This window comes from Scyliorhinus canicula, chromosome 12 (assembly GCF_902713615.1).
Source record: "Scyliorhinus canicula chromosome 12, sScyCan1.1, whole genome shotgun sequence".
NCBI lineage: Eukaryota > Metazoa > Chordata > Chondrichthyes > Carcharhiniformes > Scyliorhinidae > Scyliorhinus > Scyliorhinus canicula.
The window spans coordinates 31,573,936-31,588,738 of record NC_052157.1 but is presented as its reverse complement, the minus strand read 5'-3'; the positions used below and the strand labels follow the sequence as shown (position 1 = coordinate 31,588,738).

At 45.0% G+C, this 14,803-nt stretch overlaps 2 protein-coding genes across 12 annotated transcripts in view; one reads left to right on the top strand and one right to left on the bottom strand.

The window, feature by feature from the left end:
* ccpg1 (cell cycle progression 1) overlaps positions 1 to 13,149 on the bottom strand; it is a 73,035-nt gene extending 59,886 nt beyond the window's left edge. For 3 of the 11 annotated variants that reach the window (XM_038813671.1, XM_038813678.1, XM_038813679.1), the window contains exon 1: positions 7,138 to 7,200. In XM_038813671.1, coding sequence (XP_038669599.1) covers positions 7,138 to 7,160 — 23 coding nt within the window. In that variant the 5' untranslated portion in view covers positions 7,161 to 7,200. Of the gene's footprint in view, positions 1 to 7,137; positions 7,227 to 12,976 lie in introns of those variants that run through there. The other 8 variants (XM_038813675.1, XM_038813673.1, XM_038813677.1 and 5 more) reach the window with 6 other exon arrangements.
* Positions 13,150 to 13,384: 235 nt separating this feature from the next.
* LOC119974164 lies at positions 13,385 to 14,477 on the top strand. Its single transcript, XM_038812872.1, has one exon. It carries the CDS (start codon positions 13,532 to 13,534, stop codon positions 14,372 to 14,374), a length of 843 nt encoding a protein of 280 aa, XP_038668800.1. The 5' UTR covers positions 13,385 to 13,531; the 3' UTR covers positions 14,375 to 14,477.
* Positions 14,478 to 14,803: the final 326 nt, after the last annotated feature.

Below are 14,803 nucleotides of genomic sequence, written 5' to 3'. Positions count from 1 at the left end.
TTGGAGCTCAATGTTGATACAAGTCCACACCACAGCCCACTGAAGTGTCAGTTCAAATTTAAATGGTCTTGACGAAGGACAGGATCCATCTTGATGTGTATGGCTATATGAACTTTATTCCAAATAGGGCTTTTGTCCTCCAAGCAAAAGGTGTGAGCAATCAGAGTAAACATGGACATGTGAGTACATGAAAGACCCAAACCAAGTTGCAGCCCACAAGCTGACAGATATGACCGAACCCTCAAGCCCTAAACTTCCATCAATCCAGTTGTCATATAATAGTTATGATGTGGAGATGCCGGCATTGGACTGGGGTGAGCACAGTAAGAAGTCTTACAACACCAGGTTAAAGTCCAACAGGTTTGTTTCAAACACGAGCTTTCGGAGCACTGCTCCTTCATGTGTCCTGAAGGCTGCCTTGGAGAACGCTTACCCGGAGATCAGAGGCTGAATGCCCTTGACTGCTGAAGTGTTCCCCAACTGGAAGGGAACATTCCTGCCTGCTGATTGTCGCGCGATGCCCGTTCATTCGTTGTCACAGCGTCTGCATGGTCTCGCTAATGTACCACGCTTCAGGACATCCTTTCCTGCAGCGTATGAGGTAGACAACATTGGCCGAGTCACACGAGTATGTACCGCATACCTGGTGGGTGGTGTTCTTACATGTAATGGTGGTATCCATGTCGATGATCTGGCACATCTTGCAGAGATTGCCATGGCAGGGTTGTGTGGTGTTGTGGTCGCTGTTCTGAAGGCTGGGTAGTTTGCTGCAAACAATGGTTTGTTTGAGGTTGCGCGGTTGTTTGAAGGCAAGTACTGGGGGTGTGGGGATGACCTTGGCAAGCTGTTCATCTTCATCGATGATGTGTTGAAGGCTGCGAAGAAGATGTCGTAGTTTCTCCGCTGCGGGAAAGTACTGGATGTCGAAGGGTACTCTGTCAGTTGTGTCCCGTGTTTGTCTTCTGAGGAGGTCGGTGCGGTTTTTTGCTGTGGCACGTTGGAACTGTCGATTAATGAGTCGAGCGCCATATCCCGTTCATACGAGGGCATCTTTCAGCATCTGTAGATGTCTGTTACGCTCCTCCTCCTCTGAGCAGATTCTGTGTATATGGAGGGCTTGTCCATAGGGGATGACTTTAATGTGTTTAGGGTGGAAGCTGGAGAAGTGGAGCATCGTGAGGTTATCCGTGGGCTTGAGGTAAAGCGAAGTGCTGAAGTGACCGTCCTTGATGGAGATGAGTATGTCCAAGAATGCAACTGATTTTGGAGAGTAGTCCATGGTGAGTCTGATAGTGGGATGGAACTTATTGATGTCATCATGTAGAGGCGGCCTTCAGGACACGCAACAACGCAGAATTGCCGAGCAGAAACTTATAGCCAAGTTCCGCACGCATGAGTGCGGACTCAACCGGGATCTTGGATTCATGTCGCATTACATTCACCCCACCACCATCTGGCCTGGACTTGCAAAATCCTACCAACTGTCCTGGTTTGAGACAATTCACACCTCTTTAACCTGGGATTACCCCCATCTCTGGATCTGTAAAGATTTGATTACACGCAAATGCTCGCATTCCAAGCATTGTCTGGCATCTTTGACTTTGTCTATATATATGTTTCTGGAACATAACTCTTCATTCACCCGAGGAAGGAGCAGTGCTCCGAAAGCTCGTGTTTGAAACAAACCTGTTGGACTTTAACCTGGTGTTCTAAGACTTCTTAATATAAAATAGTTAGGAATATTAGGATGACTGGAGAGATGTCCAATTAAGAATGTGTCAGCAACTCAATGGGTTAAAACAGCCTCCTTCAGTGTTGTAATTGCTGATTAGGTAGATGTAAATCAGGGTAGTGACATATTAATAGCTTTACCGAATTGGATGGCTTTCACTAATCTTCAATTTGGATGGCAAATAGGTAATACAACGAAAAATTGCAACATATCTGTATAACCAGGTGCTACATTATTCCACGTGTAATTTTTTCAGTCACATACTTAAACTGACGACTTTCCTCAAACATTCAAAAAAACTGACTAACTTTCTCTATCTACCTATCCATCATGTGGAGATGCCAGCATTGGACTGGGGTGAGTACAGTAAGAAGTCTTACAACACCAGATTAAAGGCCAACAGGTTTGCTTCAAATCACTAGTTTTTGGAGCACTGCTCCTTCCTCACAATAATGAAGAGGCAGGTTCCAGAAACATCTATCTAATATATTTAGACAAAGTCAAAGATGCAAGACAATACTTTGAATGCGAGCCTTTGCAGGTAAGTCAGTCTTTACAGATCTCGAGAGGGGTAATCACAGGTTAAAGAGGTGTGAACTGTCTCAAGCCAGGACAGTGGGTAGGATTTCGCAAGCCTTCAGGACAGACGACAACACAGAAATCACTGAGCAGAAACTTATAGCCAAGTTACGCACACATGAGTACAGCCTCAACCGGGACCTTGGATTCATGTTGCATTACATTCACCCCCCACCATCTGGCCTGGGCTTACAAAATCCTACCAACTGAGTTGCTTGAGACAATTCACACCTCTTTAACCTGCAATTACCCCCTCTCTGGATCTGTAAAGCTTAATTACCTGCGAAGGCTCGCATTCTAAGTATCGTCTTGCATCTTTGACTTTATAATTTTTATATAATCTATATAATTTTTCTGGAACCTACCACTTCATTCACCTGAGGAAGGAGCAGGGCTCTGAAAGCTAGTGATTCGAAACAAGCCTGTTGGACTTTAACCTGGTGTTGTAAGACTTCTTACTGTACCTAGCCATCAACCAAGATCTTCTATTCTGAATCTTAGCAAGCAAACACTACACATTCAATATCACTCTTCGAAAAAATTTATGCAAACTAAAAAGGCACATTCTGCAACTGATGAAATATGTCCATGTAATTTAGGTAAATAAGACCAGAGGATGTAGGAGCAGATGTAAGCCATTCGGCCCATCAAGTCTGTTCTGCCATTCAATGAGACCATGACTGGTTTAATGTGATAATCCTTAACTCCACTTTCCCACTTTATCTCCATAATCCCAGATTCCCTTAGGGCTTAAGTATCTGCCTATGGCAGCCTTGACAACCTGACCCGCCCAACCTCTACAGCCCTCTGCTTTACAGAATTCCACAGATAAAATGAGTCACTTTATGAAGGAGCTCCGCTCCGAAAGCTAGTGATTCCAAATAAACCTGTTGGACTTTAACCTGGTGTTGTAAGACTTCTTACTGTACCTATTTTTCATCTGCAAACTTGGAAACAGTGCATTCACTTCCCTCGGCCAAGTCACTAATGTGTATTGCAAATTATTGCAGCCCCAGCACCGATCCCTGCGGCACTCCATGAGTTGCAATTTGAATATAACATACTTACTTTTGCATAACTATGTACACACATTCTCAGTTTCAATTTGTTTTCCTGGTTACATAAAAATACAATGCATGTTACTGGCAAAATTTACTTTAACTATTTAATGAGCTATTTCAAATTTTTGTCTTATAAAATAGTATTTGAATCAATAATTTTATAATTTGCCAAAAGAACTGCCTGATGTGTTTGTAAATTGAGGTGAACGTAAATTTGGAATTTTGATTTAAAAGTCAAGCTTCATATTGCAAACAGAAGGACGGGGAAAATTGTGTGTGTAGTTCTGTAAAATAAGTTACTACACTACTATGTTTAATGTGTCTGTCAAATATTCTTTGCAGCAAAATAAATAGATAATTACAAACACCATTTTGTTTAAAACACCAATTTAGTTAGACTCAAAAATATGCTAGCGTTTGCTCTCAAGAGCTCTCTATCTCGATGAGATCACACATCCTGCCAATGTTGAGCTCCAGTGATTGACGTTATATACTCGAACAACACAGCAGCTTCAGAATTTTGTGCATGCCACACATTGACAATCTGGACTTCTGACTGAGGGCCCAGTGCATTTTGAAAGTTGTTCCCAACTGCAGAATGGATCACAGACAACAGAAAGAAGAAAACAAAATGTGGAAAAGATAAGGATATAATTACAAGTAAAAAGTGAAATTAAAGCTTAAAACATGCGATGGGTAGGGAATGGAAATAATGTGCAGAAAAGATAATATTGCAAGCAGAAGTGGGGGGGTTTTACAGTTACTATATTTTGAATTCTGGTTTCATTTTACATACACGATGTCACTGCGTCAACAAATTTTGATTTTCCATGGGTGGAACCCTGCCTTTAATGCTGGTTTCCAGCCAATGAATAGCCCTGCTTTTTAAACAAAAATATATTGCTCCCACCACCAAAATCTACAATGCAAGCAGGAAGATTAACGGTAAACTAAGCACTTTATATAAATAAATTGTACGAATAAAATCAAACCCTCAGCAAAAATACAAACAAAAATAAAGGACAGAAAGAACAAAATGAAAGACAGAAGAGGAACAAAATGAGATGAAATGAAAAGTCACTGTTTTATTTAAAGTCTGCTTCAAAGCTTCATAGTTTCAGGTCAGTTTTACAGCACAGAAAGAGGCACTTCTACCCATCATGTCTGCACTGGCCAACAAGCACCCACCCACTCTAATCCCATCATACCAGGCTACGGGATATTGCATCAAGTGCTCATCGAAACACTAATGTTGTTATGGTTCCCACCTCTACCAGCCTTTCAGGCAGAGTTCCAACCAGCGCGGGGTAAAAAGATTTTGCCTCACAGCCCCTCTAAACCTCCTGCCCCTTACCTTAAATCTAGGCCCGCTAGATTACTGACCCCTCCACTAAGGGGTCCCATCCACCCCTATATGTCCCTCATAATTTTTTACACCTCAATAAGGTCCCCCTCAGCTTTCTCTGCACCAAGGAAAACAACTGCAGTCTATTTTGATAACTGAAACACTCCAGCCCAGGCAACAACATCCTGGTGAATGTCCTCTGCACTCTCTCTAGTGCAGGGGTGGGCAAACTACGGCCTGCCAAAGGTCTTTATGCGGCCCACCAAGATCATTTTAAAAAAAATTTTAATATTTTTTTAATAAGGTTAATGGGGGGGGGGGGGGGGGGGGGGGGGGCTGTTGGGTTACTGGTATAGGGTGGATACGTTGACTTGAGTAGGGTGATCATTGCTCGGCACAACATCGAGGGCCGAAGGGCCTGTTCTGTGCTGTACTGTTCTATGTTCTATATGAGGCGCCCAGAATCATAACCGGGTGAAGCGCCATTTTTGAAAAAGAGGGCTAAAGGCAGAATGCCGCCGGGGGAAGCGCTGAGGTATATGCCGCACGCTAATTGGTTACAACCGGGACTATTAATTAATATACTATGCGGCCCTTTAAAATTGTGAATTTCTGAATGTGGCCCTTGCACGGAAAAGTTTGCCCACCCCTGCTCTAGTGCAATCACTTCCTTCCTATAATGTGGCAAACAGAACTACACATAAGTACTCCAGCTAGGACCCAACCAGCATTTTATACAGCTCCATCATACTCTCCCTGCTCTTATATTCTGATTCAGCCTCTGATCTCCGGGTCAGCATTCTACAAGGAGGCCTTCAGGAGACGCGACAACGCAAAATTGCTGAGCAAAAACTTATAGCTAAGTTCCGCACGCATGAATGCGGACTCAACCGGGATCTGGGATTCATGTCACATTACATTCGGCCCCCACCAACAAGCCTGGACTTGCAGAGGCCTACCGACTGAACTGGCTTGGGACAATTCACACCTCTTTAACCTGGAGTTACCTCTCTCTCTGCATCTTTGATGATTTGATTGCCTGCAGGTGCTCGCATTCCGGGGCATCTCTGACTGTGTCTATATAAACATTTCTGGAACAAGCCTTTCCATTCACCTGAAGAAGGAGCCGTGCTCCGAAAGCTCGTGTTTGAAACAAACCTGTTGGACTTTAACCTGGTGTTGTAAGACTTCTTACTGTGCTCACCCCAGTCCAACGCCGGCATCTCCACATCATTATATTCTATAACACGCCAATAAAGGCAAGTATCCCATATGCCTTCATAACCATCTTTTTAAATACATTTTGAGTACCTAATTATTTTTTTATTCAATTAAGAGGCAATTTAATGTGGCCAATCCACCAACCTGCACATTTTTGAGTTATGGGAGCGAAACCCATGCAGACATGGGGAGAATGTGCAAATTCCACTCAGTCAGTGACCCGGGGCTGGGATCGAACCCAGGTCCCCAGCGCCATAGGCAGCAGTGCTAACCACTGCACCACCATGCCAACCAAGTCTTCTTAAACTCCTTATCTACCTTTCCCACTGTCTTCAGGGATCTATGGACATGCACACCCAAGGTCCATCTGATCCTCCATAATTCCTAGGGTTCTACCATTCAATATATATTCCCTTGTTTTTTCGTCCTCTCAAAATGCATTACCTCAAACTTTTCAGGGTTAAATTCCATTTGCCACTCTTCTACCCATCTAACCAGTCTATCAATATTGTCCTGTAATCTAAGGTTTTCATCCTCACTATCTACCAATTTTTGTGTAATTTGTGTATTTACTGATCATACTTCCTACATTCATATCAAGATAATTAATGTTCACTATGAACAGGAAGGGACCCAGCACCAAGCACTGTGGTACACCACTGGACACAGGCTTCCAGTTATAAAAACAACCTTTGGCCAATGCCCTCTGCCTCCTGTCACCATGCAAATTTTGGATCCAATTTGCCAAATTTCCCTGGATCCCAAGGACTCTTTAATTTAAAGTACCCAATTCTTTTTTTTTCCCAACCAATTAAGGGGGATTTAGTGCGGCCAATCCATCCATCCTGCACATCGTTGGGTGGGGATGGGGGTTAAGAGAGAAGATCCATGCAGACATGGGGAGACTGTGCAAACTCCACATCGACAGTGACCCAACCCATGCCCTTGGTTACCTTCTTGACCAATCAGACGCCCATGGCTTTGACAAAAGCCTTACTGAAGTTCATGGAGATTACATTAACTGCACTACCCTCACCTACACACCTAGTCACATCCTTGAAAAATTCAATCAAATTTGCCCTCTGTTTGACAAAGCTATGCTGACTATCCTTGAGTAAACCTTGCCTCCCCAATTGGAGATCAGTTGTGTCCGTCAGAATTATTTCCAATTGTTTCCCTTTCACTGAAGTTAGACTCACTGGCATGTATTTTCCTGGTTCATCTCTAGCACCTTTCTTGAATACTGCTATCACATTAGCGGTCTCCAGTCCTCTGGCACCTCTCCTGTGGCCAGAGAAGATTTGAAAAATGTTAGAGCTTTGCAATCTCCTCTCTCATCTCCCACAGTAACCCGGGATATATCAAATCGGGTCTGGGGAAGTTTACTAAAATCGTTAATATCTCCTCCCTCTCTCAATGTTAATTTGTTCAAGTACATCATAGTCCGTCTCCCTCCCCCCCCCCCCCTCTCTCTCCCTCCCTGATTTCTATACCTACATCATCCTTCTCCATAGTGAACACAGATGCAAAAACCTCACCCATGTTTTCTGGCTCCACACACACAGCAACATTGGTCCTTAATTTTTTTTTTTCTTTTATAAATTTTAGAGTTCCCAATTTGTTTTTTCCAATTAAGGGGCAATTTAATGTGGCCAATGTATGTACCCTGCACATCTTTGGGTTGTGGGGGCGAAACCCATGCAAACACAGGGAGAACGTGCAACCCCACACGGACAGTGACCCAGAGCCAGGATCGAACCTGGGACCTTGGCGCCATGAGGCAGCAGGGCTAATCCACTGCACTACCACGCTGCCCACATTGGTCCTTAATGGCGTCTATTCTTTCCTGGTCATCCTCTTACTCTTAATGTACTTATGAACCACCTTCGGAATTTCCTTTATTTTATCCACCAGTGCTTTTTCTTGTCCCATCTTTGTCCTCCTCATTTTCCTTTCAAGTAACCCCCTGCCACTTTCCATTCTCCTCTAGGTCTTCTGCTGTTTTGAGTCCTCGGTATCTGCCTTAAGCCTCCCCTTTTTCTTCCTTATCCAACGCTAGATATCCCTTGACACCCAGGGTTATCTGGACTTGTTTCTCCCACCCTTCACCTTTACAGGAACATGTTGGCCCTGTACTCTCCATTTCCTTTTTGACTGAATCCCACTGTTCTTTTTTTTTTTACTAGTTATTCAATTTTTTTATTTTGGATTTATAAAATTCCAGTGTCATCCATATCTCCTATACATTTGCATATCTCCATTCAGAATTAAGGCCAATGGGTCTTACATGGAAACTGCTTGTTCTTTGTATTGCATCAACATGGAAGACTTGAACAGGTGTGAGCAGTGAAAATAGGCCTGTTTCTCAAATCCTTCATTACTATGTCAACAGGGCAGGGGTCAATAGCAGACAAGGAAAATGGCATTGGAACATTGATGGTTTGAACAAAATGACAAAAGAAGGTACCTAATGCATGAACATCCACTTTGAAAGTAAGCTGGACCTAAAGTGTGCCATCAGACCAGCAACACTGGCCGCGTTGTGTTCTGCTGGAGAACTTAGTACCAAATATGCACCCTGGTGATCTCGGTACATTATTGCTACTTTGCTCCCTACTTTTAGGGGAGAGGCAGCCTTCGGCTAGCATTCTCAGCCTGCACCAGAGAAGGGAAATTGCACACTGACACCCTGAGAAGATTAGCAAGTTGCTTCAAAAGAAAAGCCAATTGTTACCCCGGGTAAATCGAAGTATTATGAAACTGAGATCTACAAATTTTGTTTAAATCTGCAAGGTGCAAACCCACAGTTGTGCACATGCAAGTACAAAAGTGTAGCTGCACCTCAGCTTTAAAGTGCCGGCAAGAGACTACCATAACTAAGAGATAGCCAGGTTCTGAGAGAGGCAGTACGTCCCTACACATGAAGGGGTCACTAATCTAACAGTTACTCATTCAGGAACCACATAATTACTGCAACACCTCTAGGTGAATTGTAGGAACACATCCTGATATTAGCTGTCAACCCGTTCTTCTGGGGGTTTTAAAAAAAAAAGGAAAAAAAGGCCAATTTACTTTTCCTTCTGGTTTACACACAACACGACAGGAATGCTCAAAAAAATAGCTCATTCTGATTTGAGGGAACCAAAGATTATCACAAAAAACTCACAGCGAAGTGGCTGGGTTTCCCTTTAGCTTGGCAGAAAACACACTCGAAAATAACTTGCAAACAGAAGTCGGAAACTGAAATGGCTTCAACTCCACTGTTCTTTTTTTAAAAAAATATTTTAATTCTCCATTTTCTTCAGAGTTTACACCACACCAACAAACAGTAAACGGTAACAAATACAATGTCAATCCCCTTATCAACAACAACGATCCCATCCTCCAACCGCCCCAAACAGCAGCCCACCTAACAATATAAGCATCAAATAAAATAAACCCTGCCAAGGTGGGGGAAAAAAGGAATCAGGAATCGCCTATGGTCACCATGACAAAGTCCACCCCCCAACCCCTCCCCCTAATATTCAACGCCATCCAATCATCGAAAGAGTACCGTGAATGACACCCATGAATTGCAGACACCGCCAGACTCCTCCATTTCCTCTTGTAAACTCTTCCCCCCAACCTTGGTTCCTTCCCCAAACTTTTCATCCCGGTTAGACTCACTGGAACCTGTTCTACCAGGCTCCGATGGCCGCAGCCCCTCCCCCCACCTCGCTTCCGTTCACTGGCCAGTTTAAACCAGCCAGCGTGGAGACCCCCGCCCGGGTTTCCTTCCCCGGTCCCAGGAAAACACACAACCCCCGCATACACACCCAAGCCCCAAAGAACCATCATTGCAAATGAAAGTCCTATCTCTTCCCTTGTCCAAATATATACAGCGTTGACTCATTTAGTACATACACACAGTGAAAAGCTAAAGTTACATGAGGCTACATCGGTACACAACCATTTCTCAATTCTGCCACAGTCCTTCTGCCTTCGCAAACTCCTCCGCTGCTTCCACCAGCCCAAAATAAAAGTCCTTAGATTTGTAGGTCACCGTCAACTAAGCTGGATATACTATGCCGCATTGCACCTTGCTGATGTACAGTGCCTTCTTCACCCAGAAACAGCCCGCCTCCTCGCCAGCTCAACCGCAAAGCCCTGGTATATGTGTACACAAGCTCCAGCCCACTTCACCACCCGCTTCTGCTTTGCCCAGATAAGGATCTTCTCCTTCACGCTATACCTGTGGAAACACAGAGGCACTACTCTTGGCGGCTCACTCGCCTTTGGTATAGGCCTCTACGACCGATGAGCCCGATCCAGTTCATATCGGGAGGGATCGTCCCCCTCCCCAAATAGCTTTGCCAACATCGTGGCAAAATACTCTTCGGGCAGACCCACAATCCTCAGATTCTCGCGCCTGGATCTGTTTTCCAGGTCTTCCATTTTGGCTCACAGAACCTTGTTGGTCTCTATCACCCTCCGCAACTCCTTCCCCATCGAGGTGAGTTGATCACTGTTCTTCCACTTCCTTCAGTGTCTCACCTTGCTGTCGCACCTCCAACCTTGCGCTCGATACTGCCGACCTCACCGGGGCAATCGCCTCCTCCATCAGCACTTTCAATACCGCACCCATCTCCTTCGTCATCACTTCCATGTGCTTTGTGAACTGTTTTTCCAAGTTCCACAGCCATCACCGTGGTCATTTCTTCTGCCATGAGCAATGCGGCCTCCCTGGTGCCCCAGCCTCCACTTTCCTTGCAGTCCCCGCGCTGACCTTTCCACTCCCTGAAGGACTTTCATTAACCACTTTTTTCACAGCTGTTTTTTCCCAACTTGGACATTTCACCTCACTGTGCCTTCTTACTGCTTTGCAACCTCCGTTGCCCCTGGGACTGGGCATTAAGACCCCGAAAATTCCTTTCCCGAACGGGAGCCCTCCAGTGTGGGACTGCCTCCCGCCCGCCGTCACCGAAAGTTTCTTGAATCCCACTGTTCTAACATAGATTTTCCTACCATAGATTTTCCTACAAGTAGTTGCTTCCAGTCAACTTTGGCCAGATCCTGCCTTATCCTATTAAACTGGCCTTCCCCCAATTCAGAACCTTTGTTTCCGGTCTATTTTTGTCCATTTCGATAACTACCTTAAATCCAATGAGTTATGGTCACTGTAACCAAAATGCTCTCCCACTGAAACTTCTACCAATTGCCTCGCTTAATTCCCTAAAACTAGGCCAAGCACTGCCCCTCTCTTGTAGGACTTTTGATATACTGGCATAAAAAGCTCTCCTGAATGCTTTTTAAGAATTCTGCCCGTCACACTTTGACTATCCCAGTTCATATTGGGGAAGTTGAAATTCAGGATCAATTTAAATATGCTAATACTCTGCCTTAGTTTCAGTAATTTTATCATGCCAATAAATTTTATAATAGCCATTACTCACAAACCAGACAGAAATCTAAAGATTAAATTCACAATAATAAATCATGAAAGAGATTATCTAAGATGATCAAGGCAAATAATTCACCATTGCAAAGGAGACACAAGTTAACAATGCAGAAATGTGGAGCAAACAGCAGTCAAGCAACTTAATTTTATATAAAGAAAAATAAACCAGCAAAATAAGTTCCCAGAAAAGCAACCAAAGTCAATAATCTAAAAGAAAAACAAGTACAGTTGTTTAGATGAAGCAATAAGACTAGAAGCCAAGCCTGAAGTGACCAAATGGCCTTCTCCAAATCTTATATTTGAATAAAAGCAAAATAATTACTGAAATAATGCATCGTCTCCCCACCCATACCACGGAGTGCCTTCTCGCGGGCCCAAATAACCTCCTCCTGTGATGTAACAATGCTATGATAATCTTCCACTTTGTTGAGCTGTCAATTTCAGTTATGCTGAGGAAAAATGCCAGGCAGAAACCAGGAAACAAGTGGGGGAGGGAAGAGAAGGGGGACCCCCTAAGACCCAAGAAAAAAAGGTTTCATATGCTCAAGCATAAAAAGGACTCCGAAATAGAGACCCTTGTTCACCAAGATAGTCACATTGTGCCCTTTAAAAGCTTACTATTTCTATTGGAGTCCATGGTAGGTTAATAACAGCAGAGAATGTCTAGGATTATTAGGAATGTTATTTGCTCTATAAATTAGCTGCATATTAAAAATCCATAACAATGTTGGAGACAAACGAGTTGAATTTGTACATCAGTTTGACATCCATTCTGAAATTAGGACCTCGATTTCTTCTGGCAGTTATATTATTGAGTGTAAAGCTTCCCTGTAGCCAGTGTTTTTTTCCACCCTCCTGTAATAATTATTGATGAAGAAATGATTAATTGGGGGTTGCTGAAAATTGCATGTCTAAGGAATATTCACATCGCTTTCCACAGAAATTGTGGATGGAAGGTGCTGCTCATATTTGTTGTACAAAACCCCTGGACGGTAGCACAAAAGAAAATGTCAATAATGGTCCTCGTCCCAGCTGACTGCGTTCAAAGGGTATTTTTGAGGAAGGAGCTCAAGGTTGATTTCATCATCTCTCGCTATATCTACCTTATGGGATGGAGTGTGCATTATGTCAACAGATGACGGGGGGGGGGGGGGGGGTGTGGTGTGAAAGTGGAAGTTACATCAGTACAATCAGATCTTGCGATCAGCTGTGATCTGCGTATCAAACCCGAGCTGCTCGATATGAAGCCAAAAGGAAGTGAGCGCGCTGTTAGACCAAAATAAACAAGCGGTGCGGTTGTTTCGACGCCTCCACCTGTGCAAAAAAATTAATTAACGTGCCAGACTTCAGCATCGCTCTCTTTAGCATTGGGGGTGGGGAGGGGACACTGTGACAGGGAAGTAGGTCACTTGGGGCAAATTAATCGCCGGCTCCATCCCCGATACAGAAGTCGAGGCCCTCCCTCCGCCCCGGCCGCTGTCAGACGCGGCCCTTCAGATCAGACGGCTCGGGCCCAGCCGGCCGCGTCCCACCGTCCGTCAGCACTCTCCCTCCCCGGAAACAGCCCCCCCCGCGCATTCGCACCCCGAGCCCGGCCTTACCTGTCGCCCCTTCACCCGGCGATAACTAACACTGTTGGCTGGTCAAAAAACAACCGCCTCCAGCCGCGGCCTCTTGTGATGTTTTGACTGACGAGCAGTGATGCTGCGGAGCGAAGCACAGGCGCAGCCCCCGCCCCCTCTCGCCTTCACCCAGCACGCAGGCGTGCGCACGGGACGCGCGGCATTGTGGGACCTGCAGTCCCCGTCCCGCCCCGCTAACCGCCGCGTCACGCGGACTACAACTCCCAGAGGCCCCCCTCGCAAACGGCACGCGTCATCCCAACCGGCCAATCAGCCGCCGTTACCAAGGCACCGCTGCCACAACAAACAGCTCGAGCCGAACAATGGATCCATGGCAACGAGAGAGCGAGAGCGACGCGCCGGGGGGGGGGGGGGGGGCAGCTGACCTCATTGGATACATCCAGGTCTGTGCGCACTGTTGCATTGGCATTATCAGGCTGATGGTTGGTCGAAGGGAGCTGGAGAAATCGGTGAACGTCCCAGAAAGGTGACAGTTCCACCTGGAAAGAGCCGGCCGACCTATTTAAAGGGACCATGAGCCGTTATCCCATTCCAGCGACTGCTCGAAAGTTTCAATTTAAAGACCCAACGTGTGATGATCAGGCTTCATCCTTTGCTCCAAAGGTTGAACCCCAAAATGATATCACTTTATCATCCCTCGCTCGAAAGGTTCACTTTAAAGAATCGGTTTGCGATCATCTCAAACTGCCCTGTGCTTCAAAGGTTGACTCCATAACGTGTGATGATGATTTTGCTTCACTCGCTGAGAAGGTTGAGGACTCAATCTGTGATGATCTCAAACCATCCTTTGCTTCTAAGGTTGAATCTAAAGATATTGTGTGCGATAAACTTGATTTAGCCCATGCAGATGAAGTGCGCGATTATTATAATCCCTCCTTTACCGTAAAGCAACGTGAAGACAGTATGTGCAATGATCTCAAATTATCCATCGCCCAAAAGGATGAGTGTAAAGACTTGGTGAGTGACGATTATAATCAATCTTTTGCTCCAAAGGGTGAGCATAAGAAGGAAAGGAGTGAAAATGATCCCATCCCTGCCGTTGCTGCGAAGGTAGAGACCAAGGAGAAGCAGTGGCCTTCCTGTATGAATCCTGGAAACCCTATCTTTTCCTGCATGGTGAAGGTCCCAACGTCGTCATATTCCCCAGTTCCATTTGTTAAACCTCAAAATCCACTCTACAGAACCACCTCTGCAGAATATGGGTCCAACGACCAGACTTGTGAAACTGCACCTTCTGTCTACAAACCATTATCGCAGTCCTTCTCTGCAATGATCCAACGTGGTGGGATGTACCGTAACCGCTCCCTGAATACTGGTTCGGACAAGAACAGAGTGCATGATTTACTTCCATTTTGATTTGATGTTGAAAAAGCAAATGTGGCGTGGGTTCAAGAGTGCCCATGGTTTTGTAATTGTTAACTGGACGAAATACTATGGTAATATAGTAGATTGTAATTTATTCTTGTGTCAATTTTTTTTCAGTCATGCTTCATAGGGCAGCAGTCAGAAGAATACAGAGGAACCCAACATCTAAAATGTCAAGAACTAGCAGTCACATGCATATCTTTAATATAAAGTCTTACTCTTCTTAATCATTCAATACTCCACTTGCCAACCAATCAGCACTCCCTTCTCGTACAATGGGCGCGATTCTCCGCTCCCCAGGCCCGGTGGGAGAATCGCGGGAGGGCCGCTCTGGCACCCCCCGCGATTTCCCCCCCCAAAATGGCGTGGCGCGTTTTGCAACACGCCGCTTGAAGAATCGCGGGTCGCCGTTTATCACGG

Bases quoted from the DNA above. Each gene is read 5' to 3' on its own strand.
- LOC119974164 (XM_038812872.1), top strand. From the start codon at position 13,532: ATGAGCCGTTATCCCATTCCAGCGACTGCTCGAAAGTTTCAATTTAAA.